The sequence below is a fragment of the Eurosta solidaginis genome, chromosome 4 (assembly GCF_040869045.1).
Source record: "Eurosta solidaginis isolate ZX-2024a chromosome 4, ASM4086904v1, whole genome shotgun sequence".
In the NCBI taxonomy this organism is placed as follows: Eukaryota; Metazoa; Arthropoda; class Insecta; order Diptera; family Tephritidae; genus Eurosta; species Eurosta solidaginis.
Genome location: NC_090322.1, coordinates 116,516,396 through 116,535,072, shown reverse-complemented (window position 1 = coordinate 116,535,072; position 18,677 = coordinate 116,516,396). Strand labels below are relative to the sequence as shown.

Below are 18,677 nucleotides of genomic sequence, written 5' to 3'. Positions count from 1 at the left end.
GTAAGTTTATAACAAAAACACATACATATACAGAATTTGCAGACCTACCTACATGCATACATAACTATGCCAAAACCAACATAATTATAAGCAGATATATGCGAATATACTAAGTAATACACAAGCATATAATATAAAACGAAGTTACATTTATATTAATATTATATTAATATGTATATGGTCTCATACAATAACCGCTTAAGTCGACTTAAAAATGATTTGGGTTATGAATGCCGAGGTAACCTTGCAAACTCACCGAACTAGGCGTCATAATGATTAGTAATGCGATTATTTTCCGATATTATTCGAACAAACATTTGTTTGAAATAATTTGAATAAAAGTTTACTATTCGAATAATAGCTTACTATACCTCTATTCGAATACCGCTATACGAATAATGATTTGCTAAAAAATACCTACCTACCCCACAGTTGTGTACGTACATAGATTTATATATGTATGTGTGCATAGCTGGATATGTGTGTATGTATATTTATACATATATATGTGTTTGTTTGAGGTTGTTTTAAAAAATGCTTTGATATTAGGGGGACTCATGAAAGCATATAAACTTATAAGGTGTAAAATTATATCCATTTACACACGCTGTTATATGAACGCACCTAGAAATACTCTTGATAAACTTGATTGTTTATCAGCTGTATTATTGCCAAACAAAAATTTTTTGATTGTTATACAAATTAAAAAATGCCAAGATTAAGTGAAAAATCAAAACTAAAACGTCTTTACTAAGATATTCTTGTAAATTACTTGCTGATGTTGGAGATTTCTGATGAAAATGCCTGCTGTAATGTCTGCAAGGTTGCATTCCTTTGAGTTTACCGCGTTTACACAATGAAATATGCGCGTAAATTTATACAAATTGTGTAAATGATTTTTCATACAAAATTTGACAGTTCGTTTACGCACTAGATAAATTTATACGTTTACACACTTTATAAGGCATTTATACGGTTACATGAGTCCCCCTATTAATTTATTTCAGTTATTTTTACATAATTATGATGGTGCAAGAGCTTTAAGCAAGATACATATGTATATCACGATCGAAAATCACTCTCAGCCCTATTGCGAGTGTCGATTAGCAGTAGAATAGACCTTTGTCGATCCGAGTCGATTGTGTTTTGTTTTCTTATTGTGTAACTTGATCTAAAAAAAATTGTCCCATTGCGAAAAGTAGACCGAATAACAATCAGCAGTTCAGTATTCGTTTACATTTTTGCCGCATTTGATAAGATTAAAATAATAATTAAATTTAGGTTATTTAGGGTAAATTCAAATAAAAAATGAATCTTATATATAAAAATGGCTGGGGGATCTAAATGGCGCCAAAAAATAAGTTTTGCCGTTGGTTTGGCTGGCCATTAAGTGGAAAAGGCAAGTCCTGAAGACGCGTCTGCTGGCAAGGCCATTAAAGAAGTTGTCCATATATACATAAGTGCGGCGTCGAATCATCATCACATTGAAAACTACTTTTAATAAGAGCGGACGATCAAATATACCATATTGCAAGTCATGGCGTTTGAATGAACGTCACGATTGTGGATTGGTTGGAACGTACACATATACATGTTCCTACGTACAAACAACGACCATGGTATAACTGTTTCGTTTTTTGCAAATAATTATTCGAATAGTAACGTAAGGTGTTTGAATAGCAAGGAACGGTATTCAATTAATAAGGGTTTCTAATAGCAGTATTAGAACAAACGAACAAAAAGTTCAAATAAAAGCGTTCATTATTCGAATAATTTTTGTTCGAATAGTCCCACCCGTAGTAATAACTAATTAAATACAACCAATATCGCAACTTTACATATTTGCAAAACATTATTTTGTCACACTTTATTGAAGCTGCTTTGATTACTAGTTTTAACAGATATAAATTTGAAACTGTAATTTTAATTTAAGACAAAGTATATATATTACTTAAGCGGTGTATTGTAGAAAACAGCGATGTAGTATGTACACTGCGCCCTGTATGCAATGCAATGATTTTAGAATTGTAAATTAGAATTTAAAAAGCGTCAGTTGAATTTAAGGATCGTCAATTTGAATTTAGACCCTTCCTAAAATCCAAATGGGTATTCTAAAATCCAATTGATGTTTTCAAAAATCGTCCCTTCCGGTTTTCTAAAACCCAATTTACGTTTCCTAAATCGAATTGACGTTGGTCATTCCGTCAGTGTCATGTTCATACACTTATACCATATGTATATGTATTTCCATACATCCATATAAACTTATTATACAGCAAAACAGAATAGGGTATTGGGGCGAATATGGTAATTTAAATCAATTGATCTCTGTCAGCTAAACTGGCGCTTTGTTTACTTAAAATAATTTAGCTTCTTAAGTGTTCTTTTTAATTAAATCCAAAAAGTAAAATCTCGAATAATTTTAATAAATATTGAGGCAAAGTGTTCAATGTTTTATAAAGCTTATAAATAAACCTTATAAGAACCTTATACCAATTTCACACAAAAGCTTATTGGACGAAATACTCAAATTTAAATCACAATCAGACCCGAACGTGTGTTGAAACGCATTGATTGAAATTAAAAAATCATAGATTTTATTGGAACAAATCGGGCGAAAAGCTCCAAAATAAGTAAAAAAAAAATTTGGTTGTGGCTAGTGTGGCTAGAATTCAAAAAGAAAGAGTTAAATTTCCTCAAGAAAACCAAAACAACTTGCAAAAAGAGCTAAAAGTACACATGTATTTTCAAGTATATGTAAGTTTTCACATATATTTCAAATTAAACTTTTCAAAGTTAGAAAAATATAGAGCTAACTCAACCAATAAATACATATTACTATTACAAAACAGTAATATGTATTTATTTTATATTTTGAATAATAAAACTACGTTAAGTAAGCAGTGAATGCTTTGTTTCGCTCGTCTTGTCATCAGCAAATGCCAGCCGTTTAAGAGGCCATCCTATAAAAACCAACCTATAAAAATGTGCACATGCAACATACATGTTTTACATTAGCTAGCTGTGTGGAGAGAAACACGTTGCTTGGGCTTGTAGCAAATCAAAAACTGCTTTATTTAATATTTTCTTCTATTTATAACTTAAAGCTAAAAGGTATGTAATTTTTATGACTAAGTCAATCATTGGTGTGAATGGACAAGGGTAATCTGAGTTCGGAATGTACAAGGGTAATCTGAGTTCGCATATGCTGACCGTCAAGTAGGTCAGTAGGTATCCAATATGGAAATACCGAAAGTGTATTGCACTGCATATGAATTGGGCAATCTGAGGTGGATGACTCAGGCGATATTGTTATATTGGAAAAATGTAATTGCGCTGATTACCGTTGTCCATTACAGCTGTGTATTTTTACATCTATATACATATACACTTAAACTTTATATGGACTGCTAAGCGTTAAACTTTATCTACATTTCTGAAATTGCTGCGCAGAAAATTAGTACTCCTAAATTTCAATACGCATTATACTCAGATGCAACTGAAATTTGTGTCTATGTTTTACCTCTAAACTACCTCTATGTATTACCTCCACAAATGGTGTGTGTCCACTATACACCGCAACCGATGCAGCTAAAGGTTTTTTTTTTTGTCTTATTGGACGTTGGGTGCGCACTACCCTCAAGTGGCCCAATGAAACCGGGCTAATCCTGTTCATATGTTCGCACCCCGGGGGACCGCCGTTAGGCATAACGTCACGGGGAGAAAGACGATTTAGTCGCCACTACTTCGTATGCGCATTTCTCTGCGCTACTTTTCAGCATGCATCAATTTCGTCATAACTATAAAGGCCATCTTGCTCACAGTAGTCCAACAATCTATTTGTCCGCACATCCGTGGAACTAAATTCCAAATGGAAGGCTCATCTCCAAAAACTGTGCCGTGAAAACGAGGGCAGTGAAACATGACATGTTCTGCGCTTTCCAATTCGGAGGAACAGTGTGGACAGAAAGGATCCTCCTCTATCCCACGCTTATGTCGGACACCGTCCGATAAGCACATGCTATTCGTATAGCAGTAATGCGGTAGGCTTCTAGTATATCTTTTTGGTGGACCATTTTAGATCCGTGCCATACTGGTGCTACATATAATATTATAGAGCTTGTTACGTTGGATAATAGCTGATGGGTAGCTTCGCCTGAGCCGCCGATGTTGGGCATTATTCGCGTTAGGGCTCCAGTAACTCTAGAAACTTTCTCCCCCACCGCCCTGAAGTGCTCATTTAAAGTTAGTTTTGATTCAATGATTACTCCTAGATATTTCAAGGAAGGCTTTGAATTTATTTGATAATCTCCTTTGGTTAGGACTAACTCATCCACAGTCCGCTTTGAGCTCACCAAAACCACTTCTGTCTTATTGCTAGCCCTTTCCAGCACCATGTTCGTCAGCCATTCCTTTATTCTTCCCACGGCGTCATTACATAATGCTTGCAGCAGATCAAGTTCCTTGGCCACTGCTACTACTACAATATCATCTGCATAGCCGACAATTTCCGTGCCTCCGGAAAGGTCATTTGTAGCACACCGTCATACATCGACTTCCAAAGAGTTGGACCTAGAACAGATCCCTGAGGGTATACAATATAGCCAACAGAGGTGTGTGTCTCCTCTTTTCGGTACAAGCCTTTCAGTAACTAGTTATTTAACTACTGTCGCTAGATGGGTCTCCTAAACATTATCTAAATGTGGATAAGCGCTTAATTTACCCGCAAATGTATATGTATATACGTGTAAAAAAACACGGCTATTGTCGCAAGCATGCTATTTCGTTAGGGTAATCGCGCACATACGGCGCTGTGACGCGATTACACTCAACACATGTGTAGTTCTTCAAATCGCTTTGAAAATTCCAAGCGGTACGACTCGGCATCATTTTCAAACCGGTAGTTAAGTTTTCCAGACGGTTAGAACGATCGTATGAACAATTTTTGGGAGGCAATGCGTATTGAAAATTGGCGGTTCGCTACAAATTCTTGAATAACACTAAATATGTATGTTGAAATTTATTTAGGTTTTGGAAAATGAAAGGCGGAATCTTATTTTTTGAAGCTATTTTTTTTAATTTCAGGCATTCGATCTTAAAAATGCTTATTTAGTTATTACTTTGTCGGTATAAAAAAGGTATGTGAGAAATTGGTATTACGCAGCTTTGATGCATCTATACGTTTACCGACAGAGTAAACGCCAGTAAAAGCGAGCATAAACAAGTTGCTGTGAGGCAGAGCTAACAGAGAAAATCTCATTGACGATGGCCGATGATGGCCGAGCCACAATGAACGTTTTCATATAGATGCTTTCAACGAAATCTTATGGATTATGAATAGATTCCAAGTACTTTTATGGAGAACGACAGCGAGCGACACTAGCGCCATCTGACATGAAAAAGTAGGCAACTTCCAACTATTGTTGCAAGCAAAGCATAAGAAGAATTCGACATTTGCTTTGGCTATAAGTGCTTTCACACTCTACAAGTAAAATTATTTTTCTCACTTGTTGGTTCTTTTCTAACATTTATTAATTAAACAATTAAAAACTGTATTTTAACAGAAGAATAAAAGGCAAAATATATTAGCAAGTATTTTTGTGAAATAAGTTTCAATTGCTTAGTCTGAATTTTCTTTATATTTACAAACGCAACATCTTGGTGGTTATGGCGTTGCCACTGTATGCATAATGCGTTGAACGCATCTACATTATGACAAAGTTGATTGTGACCCGGCCATAAGTTCTTTCGTACTCAACATCGCAAATGCCCTGTTTCTTATCAAATATATATATATTAAAAGCATAAAAATAATTATTAATGTAAAGATATACCGATATTATTGGATAAAAAAAACACCTTAAGGCCCGGTTTTCAGTAGTTGGTTAAGCTAAGATTAAACTAAGTTTGCTTAAACTCTAGTCTACTGCTCTTCTGAGCAATTTTTAAGAATCAGTGTAAAGCCGCCTATGGGTAGGCTTTTTTGTACGGCAACATTCGTTTTTTATTATCTAGATAATTTGTAGATACGACAAAAGCTGGATTTTGCTTACCCAACAAACATTTAAAACATATTTCTCCAGCGAAATATATATCTAGTTCCGGAGGTGATATCCAACATCATTATCTAGTTATTCTTAAACCAGATAGTTCTGAAGTTGATATCCAACTTCATTTACAATCACTGTCCTACCTTTGAGAAATTTTGTTAAATTTATAGTTCTCGAGTTGATCTCTAATATCATTAGCATTTTCAAATAATTATGCAACCTTTGAGAGATTTTGATAAATGTTCAGTTCTCAAATGAATATTCAACACGTTTCTCCAGTTGATAGCCTACATTGGATGTCGAGTTGAGGTGAAGTTGGAAAAAAAAATCTCCTATTTGGTACCACCAACAGCTATTTATTGTGAGAAATAAACACCTGATTGATAGCAGTAATGAAGCGTAATTTGTCGAAAATAAATTATATATATATATATATATATATTATTTTATTTTCGTGAAAATACTGTAGTATTGGAATCTTACACTTCAGTCCAAGTTGCGAACTATACTTTTTTCAACTTAAGTATGTAATAGCATTTTTCGCTTTATAAAAAATTCCCTCTTTTGCTGAGTACTCTATGATTCTCACGTTGAGCCACTGTTTCGTAACAACTCTTAAATTTTAGAGGTATGCTAATAATTATCAACATGAGCTCTAATGGTACTCAAGCCCAACTGCTTGTGGGTATATTCGACGCCATTTCGAACGAACTCAAATCACCGATAGTTTCACCCTGCCAGATCGGCCGCTTAAGCTCAGCTTAAACTTCAGTTAAAGTGGACTGACAAACTTCAGAATAAGTTTAAGCGTAGTTCAACTGGCAAACTGTACTGAAAAACGGGCCTAAAGCCCTAAATAAATGTGCAGAAACACGGCCAGCTGCGCTGCTAGTTTTTCTGCTCCTCTTTTGTTTTGTAGACACATATATATGAGAAATCTCAATGCCACGAATTAAAAGCGTAGTCATTGGTGCCGTTTGTCGTATCGCTGTAGTCGTATCCCTAACGTAATCAGCTGTTTATCGTTACGACGGTAAACCAAAAACAAATTGGTTAGCTACGATACGGTTACGACCTTAGCGGCACCAATAATCGATTGCATTGATTCCCATAAGGTTGGTCGAAGCAGCTGTTACAAGGTTACCGATACGGTTACCGATAAAGCACCAATGTCTGCAGCTTAAAGCGGGGGATAGACGAATAAACAGATTTCACTTGAAACGGATTGCATTAGATATGGCGCTGCTTACGAATAGATTACATGTTGTATGAATTAAGCGGAGATTCCTAATTTTTTTTAAATGTATGAATACATTTATTTGAAGCAATTTTTTAATTAAATTTATTTTAAAATTTATTAAAAATTAAAAAAACGTGATATCATGATGGACAAGGCGTTTCGATTATACCTTGTAAATCTCTTCTTCTTTGTTGGTGGTGGTTTCAAAGAAACTGGTATTTGCCGCCACCAAGAAAAGCACAACTTTAACACATGATAAAATACGAAGTATGTACTGTGTAAATAATAAAATATGCAAAGAAGGCGATTGGGAAAAGTTTACAACAACTAAGGCATAATGTGGCTGAATGCTTTTGTAACACTTCAAGCATCGTAGGAGTGCGTGTTCAAACCCCACTCCCGGGAGAAAATTCTTTGAAGAGATCTACAAGGTATTATCGAAACAGCTGTCGCGTTGTCCTTCCTGATGTCACGTTGTTTAAATTTTTCCCGAATTATTAAATAGATTACATGTTATTAAAAATGTTTGATATTCTTGCAGTCTGTTTCGCATGGCGGAACCAGGAACAGTGACCGCCGGAATCAGCTGATTGGTACTTTTTTTAATATAACACTTTTTGATGCTTCAATATCCGGCGCAGTACGATTTTGACATAAATCTACCTTTTTACAAAAAAAAAATACGTGGAATTTCTATTTATGTTTGTATGTATGTCACCATGCTGCCACCTTGTACGGTTCCGCCATGCTGCTTCGTGTGTGTGGGCATGTTTTCATCGCTACCTTCGGTTTCAGCAATCGGTTGTGTCTGTCATTGTGGATAAGACAAGTGTGACATCTTCGGCATAGACGTCAAAATTACAAATATAATGGATCACCTGATTTTCAAATTGACTATCGTGATCTCATCCTGTACCTATCTCTTTCTATCACCCGCTGAAGATAGCCGACCGAGTGCGTCGCCATATTGAACATCCTGTCATAATGCTGCCAAAACGCTAAAAGGTAGCCATCTTGAACAACCTGTCAGGCAGTTGATGGATAAGATATTACACTTGTTTTGTCCACAATGGTGGGTGTGTAGCGGACTTTTTGCTTTTTGTCATTTCTTTTGTGTCTTCGCGGAGTAAACATCAGCGGCAAAATGATATCAATGGACAAGGTGTTTATTGAAGAATTTATCGAACTAAATTAAATTAAGTTAAATTTATGTATGTAAAGGTGCAAGTGTGTAACGAAGCAGTTGAAACAAGTTGCTGAAACCGATTAGATTGTCTATCCCCCGCTTAGATAAAATTTTCAATTATTTGTTCTAAAATCATATCACATTGATTTTAATGAACAAAGGTCTCTTTAGAGACATACAAAAATTGCGTTTAGTATCAACTAAATAAGTTTAATACACAATGTCTATCCCCCGCTTAGATAAAATTTTCAATTATTTGTTCTAAAATCATATCACATTGATTTTAATGAACAAAGGTCTATTTAGAGACATACAAAAATTGCGTTTAGTATCAACTAAATAAGTTTAATACACAAAAATGATTTGCGTTTTTGGCATTTTGTCTTGTGATTGTTTGCATGTTCAAATCATATATGTAATACTTCTATATCACTACTACTAAACTGTGCAGCCTGTCAAACATTACAGTACATATATACAACGAGAGAAGGAGACAAAATATCAAGGCTGTCGCTAAATTTTTGTAAAAAAGGGGCTTAAATATTTCAGCGCACAAAAATAAAGGTCCGTTTGTCGCACCATCTGTAGACGTATGTAATATTTGTATAGTGTCAGAGAAAGCTTTAAGACAAGTTCTCAAGGCATGCCCAATTGGAAATGCAAAGTTAAGTTTAATAAATAACATTTTTCAAAATACAAGTGAGGCATTCTCCAATAGTATCATGGACGATCACATAGCCATCGAAAATTTATTTAGCAATGACATCTTTAATAATCACCGGACAGAGCTGTGTAAGGAAGTAATAAGTTTTTATTTGGATATTTGTTTGTTTTTTGAAACGAAAAAAAGCACGGACGAAAAAGAATATGTTAGAAAAAAATTTACAAAATTGATATAATTTCAACACTAATAGCAGCCAGCTCAGTACTCATATTTTGTTTACTTCATCAAAAATTTACTTCTTTAAAAAACTCAAAATAAGTAAAATTTTGAAAACGTTTATATATCGCTTCTAATTCACTTTAAATTATTTTTAAAAATGTTTAAAGAAATGTTGACATGTATGTATAAGTATATTTTTATACTTGTATATTTGAATTGTTTTCATTTCAAAAATATGAATTCTTCGCCATGTTTTTTTTTTACTATTTATGTAAATAATGTACTTTTTATGGCTGCAGCCCATGTTTAAATAATAAATACATCAAGCTTTGTATTGTATTTGTTGGCCTTTTCATTGTTTAATCAACTAAACTGAGATTTTACAACAATTAGTATGCAGAAGTTGGGTAAAGGGGATAGTGACCCGTTGTTACCCCTTTAATACTTTTTTTACACACGCTACTACAATTCACTAACACTAACAAAGCCCGCGCATGCGCAGAACATACATTTGCACAGTTTCAGCAAATAATGATTGACAGAAAATTTGCACATTAGGAATATAGGAAGGTATTGATATAGAAGTACTATATATATGGTTCAAATCTCTCTACACATCTATTATAGGTATAACGCGATCACACATACATTCACAAATGTTCATATACATATGTATATACCTATAATACGTACGTTACAACGATAAAATCCAATATGTATTTAGAATTTTATGAATTTCAACAAAAAATATTGACAATAAAATTATAATATATGAATATTATCAAAATTTCCGTAAAAATGCGTTTCTCTCCCTAAATTACGTAAAACTGTTTTTAAAAACGTAATAAATACTTGCATATATGAATTTAAATTGAAACATAAAAGTTTCTCCAGTTGTCAGTTCGGCGTTCTTAATACTTAAAAATATAATGCTTAAGTAAGTAATAATATATACTCTAGTATACAAAAATGTTCTTTACCACTGCTAGAAGTACTTAAAAAATTTACTACTACCATTAAGTGTATGCATTTGAAACAAATTGCAATATTGTTAATTGCACTTACTAGTTTAAGAATACAAATGTGTAAATTTAAAATAAATTGCTCATAAAAACTCATAACAAAATCTGAGGATCTCCCACATCTTGTGATTATACATTATACTATACAAACGTTAATGTGTGTGTTTTTTTTTATCTACGGTCATATTGTTAAAATGTTGCTTATGAGCACAGCAGATACAACCCGCCACCGTCTCCATGTATGCCATTTTGCTTTAACATCACGTGCTTTGACATAACGACTGACGAAAATACTTTTATTTGGCAGTAAATTCGTTATCAAAACAATAACACAGGCCGACAAGATTTAACCAACATTCAGACCAAGAAACCAAACTATATATTTCCGAAGGTTTATGATGCGCTGAATCCAAATCTGGCCTCAGAATTGCTCTATCAGCTGGTTTTCGAGATATCCTAACCTAAAAGTGCAAAAAAACCGTTATTGCCCATATTCCAGGTTATGTAGCCTTGCAGATGTTTTCTTTTACCAAAATTAAAGGATGTCATCTTTAAATACAAGTCTTCTTCTTTCAAATGGAGTTGAGTTTGCTCAAATATCATTTTTTTTTCGCCTAAATATCATATTTTGTAATTTTCATGTTTCTAAATTTTCCTACACCTGAAAATCGATTGAGATAACATAGACATGATATAGTCGATTACTAATTTTGTTGAATTGAGTCTTATTTTTCCTAAAATTTTGTCTCACACCATAAGTGTGCTAACTCACCCTCGGGTACCAAGTCACACACAGCCTTAACCCCTAGAAACCATCCTTATCATACCGCAAGCAGGCTAACCCACTTAACCCTGGGGACAGCGTTTACTCGCATATTTTTCTTAAAATAAGTCTTATTTATCTAGATATCTGACACCACAAGTGGGCTAACCAACTTAACTATTAACCCATCAACTCCCGTATCCCCTAACCCCTAGAAACCACCCCTACCACACCACAAAATATGGAAATGCGATATCTCAGCGAAAAAAAAGATGATATTTGAGCAAACTCAATGCCATTTGAAAGAAGAAGACTTGTACTTAAAGATGCCAGCCTATTTTTTTGGCGCAAGGAAACATCTGCACGGCTACATAACCTCAAATATGGGCAAAATCGTTGTTTTTTACACTTTTAGGTTGAAATATTTCGAAAACCAGATCTTATAGAGCAATTTTGAGGCCAGATTTCGATTCATCGCATCAAAATCCTTCGAAAATATATAGTCCGGTTTCTGGGTCTAAGATTATGTCGGACTGTGTAATAGTTAACTGATATCATTCCCTAGTTTTAAACGCCAATTTTTCACACGCGAGGACTAAAAATGCCAAGAAAAAAAATAAATGGGCAACATATATGGCGAGGCTGATGTTGTTGTAGCAGTGCTTCGCCCCATCCAATAGGCGCGATCACTCACAAATTGTCATCAATCTCCTTTAACGACAGTCCAAGGAAACTTGCAGTTTCAACAGGGGCGGACCAGAGGTAGAGGGTGTTAGATGCGTTGGTTCCACATTGTAATTAAAGAGATGGTTGGTGTCATGTGGGGACACCTTGCAAGCAGAACATACATTATGTGTGTCGGGGTTGATTCTGGATAGCTAAGAGTTTAACCTATATTGTCGGCAGCATCCATATCGAAGTTGGGCTAGAGTGACACGCGTCTTCCTAGGAAGAGTGCTTTCCTCTTTTTGCGAGTTATAAATACCCTGATATTTAAGAACGGTTAAGTTCTGACGCCTCATTGTGGATATCACTGAGGACTTGTTTGTATTTTTTGTCTTCATACGGCTGTGTTCTCAGGTGCCGTATTTTATCATAATGCTTGCGGAGATGACTTCTTAAGACCCTGGGAGGTGGGGTCTCTGTCTGTTGGGATGCCCAAGTGTCTGGGTATTCAACAGAAACTGTTTGTTTAGCATTTCACTTCTCTCCCTAATGGGGAGTAGTCTCGCCTTACTGCGTAGGTGGTGTTCTAGACATAAGAAGACAGCTCGATTCTGAGAGCAGTGTTTCGGAAGGCCTGAATTTCCTTCCAGTGAGTAACCGGGTGACCATATCGGGGACGCGTAGCATGCAAGCGACTGGCCAATTGCTTTGTAAGTGGCAATGAGCGTCTCTTTGTCTTTACCCCAAGGGCTGCCGGCAAGAGATTCGAGAATTTTATTGCGTCTCTGGATTTACATGGCACAATTGCGGTTGCATGCTCGCCGAAATGTATGGTCGACCTTTGCCATGTCCATGTTGTAAATAAGGTCGCCGATGATTTGGTCGGTGACAATATCAGGTTACGCTAGGCGAAAAAACTGGGGAGATCAGGGAGCTATGTTTACTTTATTACAAAGCTCATCGATAGGTGATTATCGTGCAGTGATCGGCGTATGATACAATGGTAACTCCTTCTGGTGGGGAAGGGAGCTTCGATATGTAGAAGTTAAACCAAAGCGGGGATAGGACACCACCCTGTGGTACCCCTTGTTTAATTCTTCTGGGTTTATATGTTACGTTCGTGATTTGCTCCGATGCTCGCCGCCAAGTGTCGTGGTAACTTGCTTGCAGTAACATGCGTGGTTAACTGTATCAAAGCTTTTTATGAATCTAGCGATACGAGTACTGTTCTGTGGTGGGGTTTTTGATTCAATCCACAATTTATCTGCGTGTTAATTGCGTTTAGCGAGGTGGTAGGGCTACATATGTAGTTTTCGAAAGCCGTGCTGATGATTGGCAAGACGCAAATTTGCAGTGAAATAAGGAAGCAGAACGGCTTCAAGTGTCTTGTCTGCTGACGATAGGAGGGATATCGAATGATAAGATTCTCCTATGTTGGCTGGTTTCCCAGGCATTAGTAGCGGTACCACCTTAGCCATTTTCCAATTTCGGGGATGGCGTAAGTGGGCAAGGATATGTCGAAGACATGCGCTAGATAATTAAATCCCTTTTTGCCAAGTTTTTTAAGCTATGCCGTCTGGGCCTACTGCTTTAGATGGTTTAGTATGTGCAATGGCATGTTCAACCTCTTTGGCGGTAATGGTAATTGACGACGCGCTGTGTTTATGTTTGTGTGCCCGCCGTCTAGCTTTGTCAACCGTACAATGCAGATTGTAGGCAGAAAGCACTCACGCATTTTTTCACATCCGACAGCACTTTATCGCCAAAGGCGATGGATATTTTGTCGTTGTGCTTAGTCGGGTTCGAGGTTACAATTCTTTAAGTAAAAGGAAGTTTGGTCTGGATTGTTCCAGCGGGAATAAAACGTGGCGACGCGGAGTTAATGACCTAGCGGAAAGCAAGCTCCATTTGACGGGCGTTTTTTAATTATGATAAATTCGGCTGATCGCTCGAGCGAAAGAAGTATGGATAGGTGGTCAGTTAACGTAGTTAACAAATCTTGCGCTCACGATGGAAATGTCTGGCGATCTATAACAGCTTCCCACCACACGTGTGGGGGCGTCCCCGTTTTTCGTGCAGAACACCATTTCTTCTCTTTGGTCTGCCAGCATCTCACCTCCGCTGACCGCCTGTAGATCGGAATGCCTGATGTCAGGGCAGTATCCACTGAGGCTGCACGTGACATGAAGGATGTAGATGTTGATAATTTCTACATTTGCATCGCCTGACCGGACAGATCCTATTAAAACAAAAAAAAAACACAGCCAACTTTACTGTCAGTTTCTTCCTTGTCTTGTATCTGCTTAAGCCATTATTCCAAAGGCGATCGCAGTGATGTGATTGTAGCGTGCTCCGCCAACCACACCAAAGATCCTTTGTTCAACTCTCGGGCAAGGCAACATCAACATTTTTAAATTAGAAAATAGTTTAACAGTAAAACAAAAACGTCACTCATAACAAGTTTCTAGATAATTGAGAAGGAGTGGCCAGTCCTAAATGGACACACATTTTCAAATGATACTGTTGACATTATAGCAGTGTTATGAAAGAGCACACATACAGGCCAAAAATCACAACAAGGCAAATAGATTTGAAATTAAGACAGATATTTGCTTGTACCTATTGCGCTTTGGTCTGAAAAAAATTTATTGCATTTGGTTTGAAATCTTTTGGAATTATTGCGTCTTTGTTTGGAAGTTATTGCATTTTAAGCATTTTGGTGTGAAGGGTATTAGTTTATTATAGAGTAAAAGGTCTGGTGCCGTTATTTCAACGACCCTGAAAAAATAGTTGGATCATGTATAAGTACTGTAATATGAAGTACATGACTCAGCTCCAACTTTCGTTGGGAGTGATCCATTAAGTAATTTTTCGGGACTTTTCGAATAATTTTCATCCGCATGTGTTCCATGGAGTCCTCTGAGGAGGACATCGCAATGTAAATTGGACCACATTTTTTTATGTATTAGGGTCAGTTGTTGAGTACTTTTTACCTCTTAAATACTCATAAAGTACTCCTGAAATCGTCCTCAAGGACTATACTAGCACCTTATCTGCGTTCATATAAACATAACAAAATTTTCAACTCAAAAGAATTAAAGTTTGTATGAAATGATTGCGTTTTGCTGTGAAAATATTCACAATAGTGCCATAGTACAAATAGATTTCTTTGTGTGCTCACAATCGTTTATTTCTAACAGATTATTTTAATAAAATAAAGCACTACGACCGAAATTGCTCAAAGCTCGCTAATAGCCCGAATCTCCATCTTTACAACCAAAACTTTATTCATAGACGCCAAATGATCCCGCAAAGTCCCGAAATGACCCCGACAGGATCCCGGACGGATCTCGAAAACCATCCAGAAATGATGCCGGAAGATACCACTAATGATCCCCAAATTATCCCGAAGGAAGGGTCCCCAAATGATCGCGAAATAGTTCCGAAATTCTCCCGGAATAGTCCCGAAAATAACCCCGACGGGATCCCGGACGTATCCCTAAAACTATACAGAAATTATCCCGGAAGGGTTCCAAAATGATCCCGAAATGACCCCGGCGGGATCCCGGACGGATCCCGAAAACCATCCAGAAATGATCCCGGAAGGGTCTCGATATGACCCTAACGGGATTGCAAATAAGGTGTTAATAAAGCAGCAGGCGCGTTGGAGCGAATGAAGAGTTACATAGAAAAATACAGGTAAAGCTAATAAAAGCGTGCTAATAAAAACAATTGGAGGATGGCGGATGGCGGGAGGAGAAGGAGAGGACCACTGATCGTTTTTCCAAAATTGTTTAGATCTCGATCTGTAGGTGCCAGATACCAAAAAGTATTGATTTCGGAGAAAATGTATATTGAGTTATAACAATTTATAGATTTTACACCAGAGGGGAAGAGAAGGGGGAGAGGGGGTGGGGAGGGTGTCACTGCTCACTTTGTAAGCCCTCGACTTATTTGACCCATTGAGTCTGTAATATTGGTGAAGGCGCGTATACGTAAAGTTATAATGTGTAAAAATTATTAAAAAGTAATTTTTCGAAGGGGTCGTGGGAATCCCACCCCCTTTCCATGTTCGAAAAAAATGTCGCTAGTAGACTATTGTCTGTGTCCCTAATTTCATCAAAATCCCTGTAGCCGTTCTGGCGTGATTCAATAACAAAGACGAAAAAATACAATAATTAAATTATAACTGTCCCTAGGGGGCGGGGACCGCCCCCTTTACAAAAAAATATAGTTTGTAGATCCTTCTAGACTATTGGCTATATGCGTGCCAAATTTCATCGAAATCGTTCCAGCCGTTCTTGCGTGATTGAGTCACAAAGACAAACGTCTGGACAAACATCCAAACTTTCCCATTTATAATATACTAGCCTTTACCCGCGGCCCCGTCCGCAAGGAGAAAATGAAATATATGGGCTATTCAGGTTAGCCTGCTTATAAAGTTATCTGTTTACAATTTTGTTTCTGGGTAATGCATTTTATATTTGGAATTGAGTAAAAAATGAACTAAATGAGCTGATAACCTGATAGGATCTCCAAAAGATCCCGAAATTATACATAAAAAGCCACGAAATGACCCCGACGCTATCGCGTATGGATCCCTAAAACCATCAAGAAATGAGCCCGAAGGGTCTTCAAAAGTTCCCGGAAACACCCCGAAATGACAAGGACACGATTATAGAGTTATCCAGAGAACCACACAGAAATGATCCCTGAAGGGTACCAAAATGATCCCGTAATAGTCCCGAAAAAGTTCCGAAATGACCCTGACGGGCTCCCGGACTGATCTCAAAAATCATACAGAAAATATCCAGGAAAGGTTCCTAAATTATCCCGACATATTCCAGGAAAAGTTGCGAAATGAACCCGAGGGGATCCACGACGTATCGCGCAAACCATACAGAAATGATTCCGGAAGGGTCCCAAAATGATTCCGAAATAGTCCGGAAATGACCCCGATGGGATCTCGGACGGATCCAGAATTGATCCCGGAAGGGTTCCAAAATTATCCCGAAAAAGTAACAAAAAATCTCGAAATTACTCCTACGGCATCCCGGGCGGATCCAGAGATGACCTCGGAAGGGTTCCCAAATTACCCTGATGGATCCGGCAAACCATCAAGAAATGATGCCGGAAGGGTCCCCAAATGATCCCGAAATAATACAGAAAAAGTTATGAAATGACCCCTAAAGGGTCTCCAAATGATCCCGAAATATTCCCGAAAAAGTTCCGAAATTACCCTGATGGGTTCCCGTACAGATGCCGAAATCCATCCAGAAGTGATGCCGAAAGGGTCCCCAAATGATCCCGTATTAGCCCTGAAAAAGTTCCGAAATGACCCAGATGGGCTCCCGGACGGATCCCGAAAACCATCCAAAAATGATCCCGAAATAGTCCCGAAGAAGTCCCGAAATGACCCTGACGGGATTTCGAACGGATCCCTAAATTACCCTGACGTGGTCACGGACAGATCCCGAAATCCATTCAGGAATGATCTTGGAAGGGTCCCAAAATGATCCTGAAATAGTCTCGGAAAATTCCAGAAATTACCCTAATGGGATCTCGGACGGATCCTGAAAACCATGCTTCAATGATCCCGACAAAGTCCCGAAATGAACCTGACGGGATCCCGTACGGATCCCGAAAACCATCCAGAAATGATGCCGGTAGGTACTCCAAATGATCCCGAAATAGTCCAGAAATGACCCTACGGGATCCCGGACAGATCCCGAAAACCATCCAGAAATGATGCCGTTAGGTACCCCAAATGATCCCGAAATTGTCTTGAAATGACCCCGTCGGAATCCCGAACGGATCCCTAAAACTATCCAGATGCCAGAAAGGTCCCCAAATAATCCCCTAACATTCCCGAAATGACGCTGAGGGAATCCCGGAAGGAACCCGAAAACCATCCAGAAATGATGCCAAAAGGGTCCACAAATGATCCCGTATTAGTCGCGAAAAATTCCCGAAATGACCCCGACGGGATCCCGGACGGATACCCAAAACCATCTAGAAATGATGCCGGAAGGTACCACAAATGATCCCGAAAAGGCCGTGAAATGGCAACGGCGGGATCCCGGATGGATGCAGAAAACCATCCAGAAATGATGCCCTAAAGGTTCCCAAATGATCCCCAAATAGAATCCCGAAAACCATCCAGAAATGATGCCAAAAGGGACCCAAAAGATCCCGAAAAAGTCCCTAAATGACCCCATTGGGATCCCGAACGGATACCGAAAACCATTTAGAAATGATGCCGGAAAGGTCCTCAAAGGATCACCTAATAGTCTCGAAATGACGCCGACGGGATCCCGGATGGATCCCGTAAACCATCCAGAAATGATGCAGAAAGGGTCCCCAAATGATCCTGTATTAGTCGAGAAAAAGTTCCGAAATGACCCCGACGGGATCCCGGACGGATCCCGAAAACCATCTGGAAATGATGGCGGAAGGTACCCCAAATGATATCGAAAAAGTCCTGAAATGACCCCGACGGGATCCCGGCCGAATCCCGAAAACCATCCAGAAATGATGCCAAAAGGGATCCCAAATGATCCCGAAAAAGTCCCGAAATGACCCCAATGTGATCCCGAACGGATAACGAAAACCATTTAGAAATGATGCCGGAAAGGTCCTCAAAGGATCACCTAATAGTCTCGAAATGACGCCGACGGGATCCCGGATGGATCCCGTAAACCATCCAGAAATGATGCAGAAAGGGTCCCCAAATAGTCGAGAAAAAGTTCCGAAATGACCCCGACGGGATCCCGGACGGATCCCGAAAACCATCTAGAAATTATGCCGGAAGGTACCCCAAATGATGCCGAAATAGTCCCGAAATGACATCGACGGGATCCCGGACGG

The 18,677-nt window shown here is 38.0% G+C and overlaps 1 protein-coding gene across 6 annotated transcripts in view; it reads left to right on the top strand.

Moving 5' to 3' along the window:
* The window catches only part of LOC137250180 (protein rogdi-like), a 153,338-nt gene that overhangs the window by 92,990 nt on the left and 41,671 nt on the right, over positions 1-18,677 (top strand). For 2 of the 6 annotated variants that reach the window (XM_067782567.1, XM_067782568.1), the window contains exon 7: positions 5,086-10,512. The exons of 3 other annotated variants lie outside the window; for them this stretch is intronic. In XM_067782567.1, the coding sequence (XP_067638668.1) occupies positions 5,086-5,099 (14 nt within the window). In that variant the 3' untranslated portion in view covers positions 5,100-10,512. Of the gene's footprint in view, positions 1-33; positions 10,513-18,677 lie in introns of those variants that run through there. One more of the 6 variants, XM_067782564.1, reaches the window with a different exon arrangement.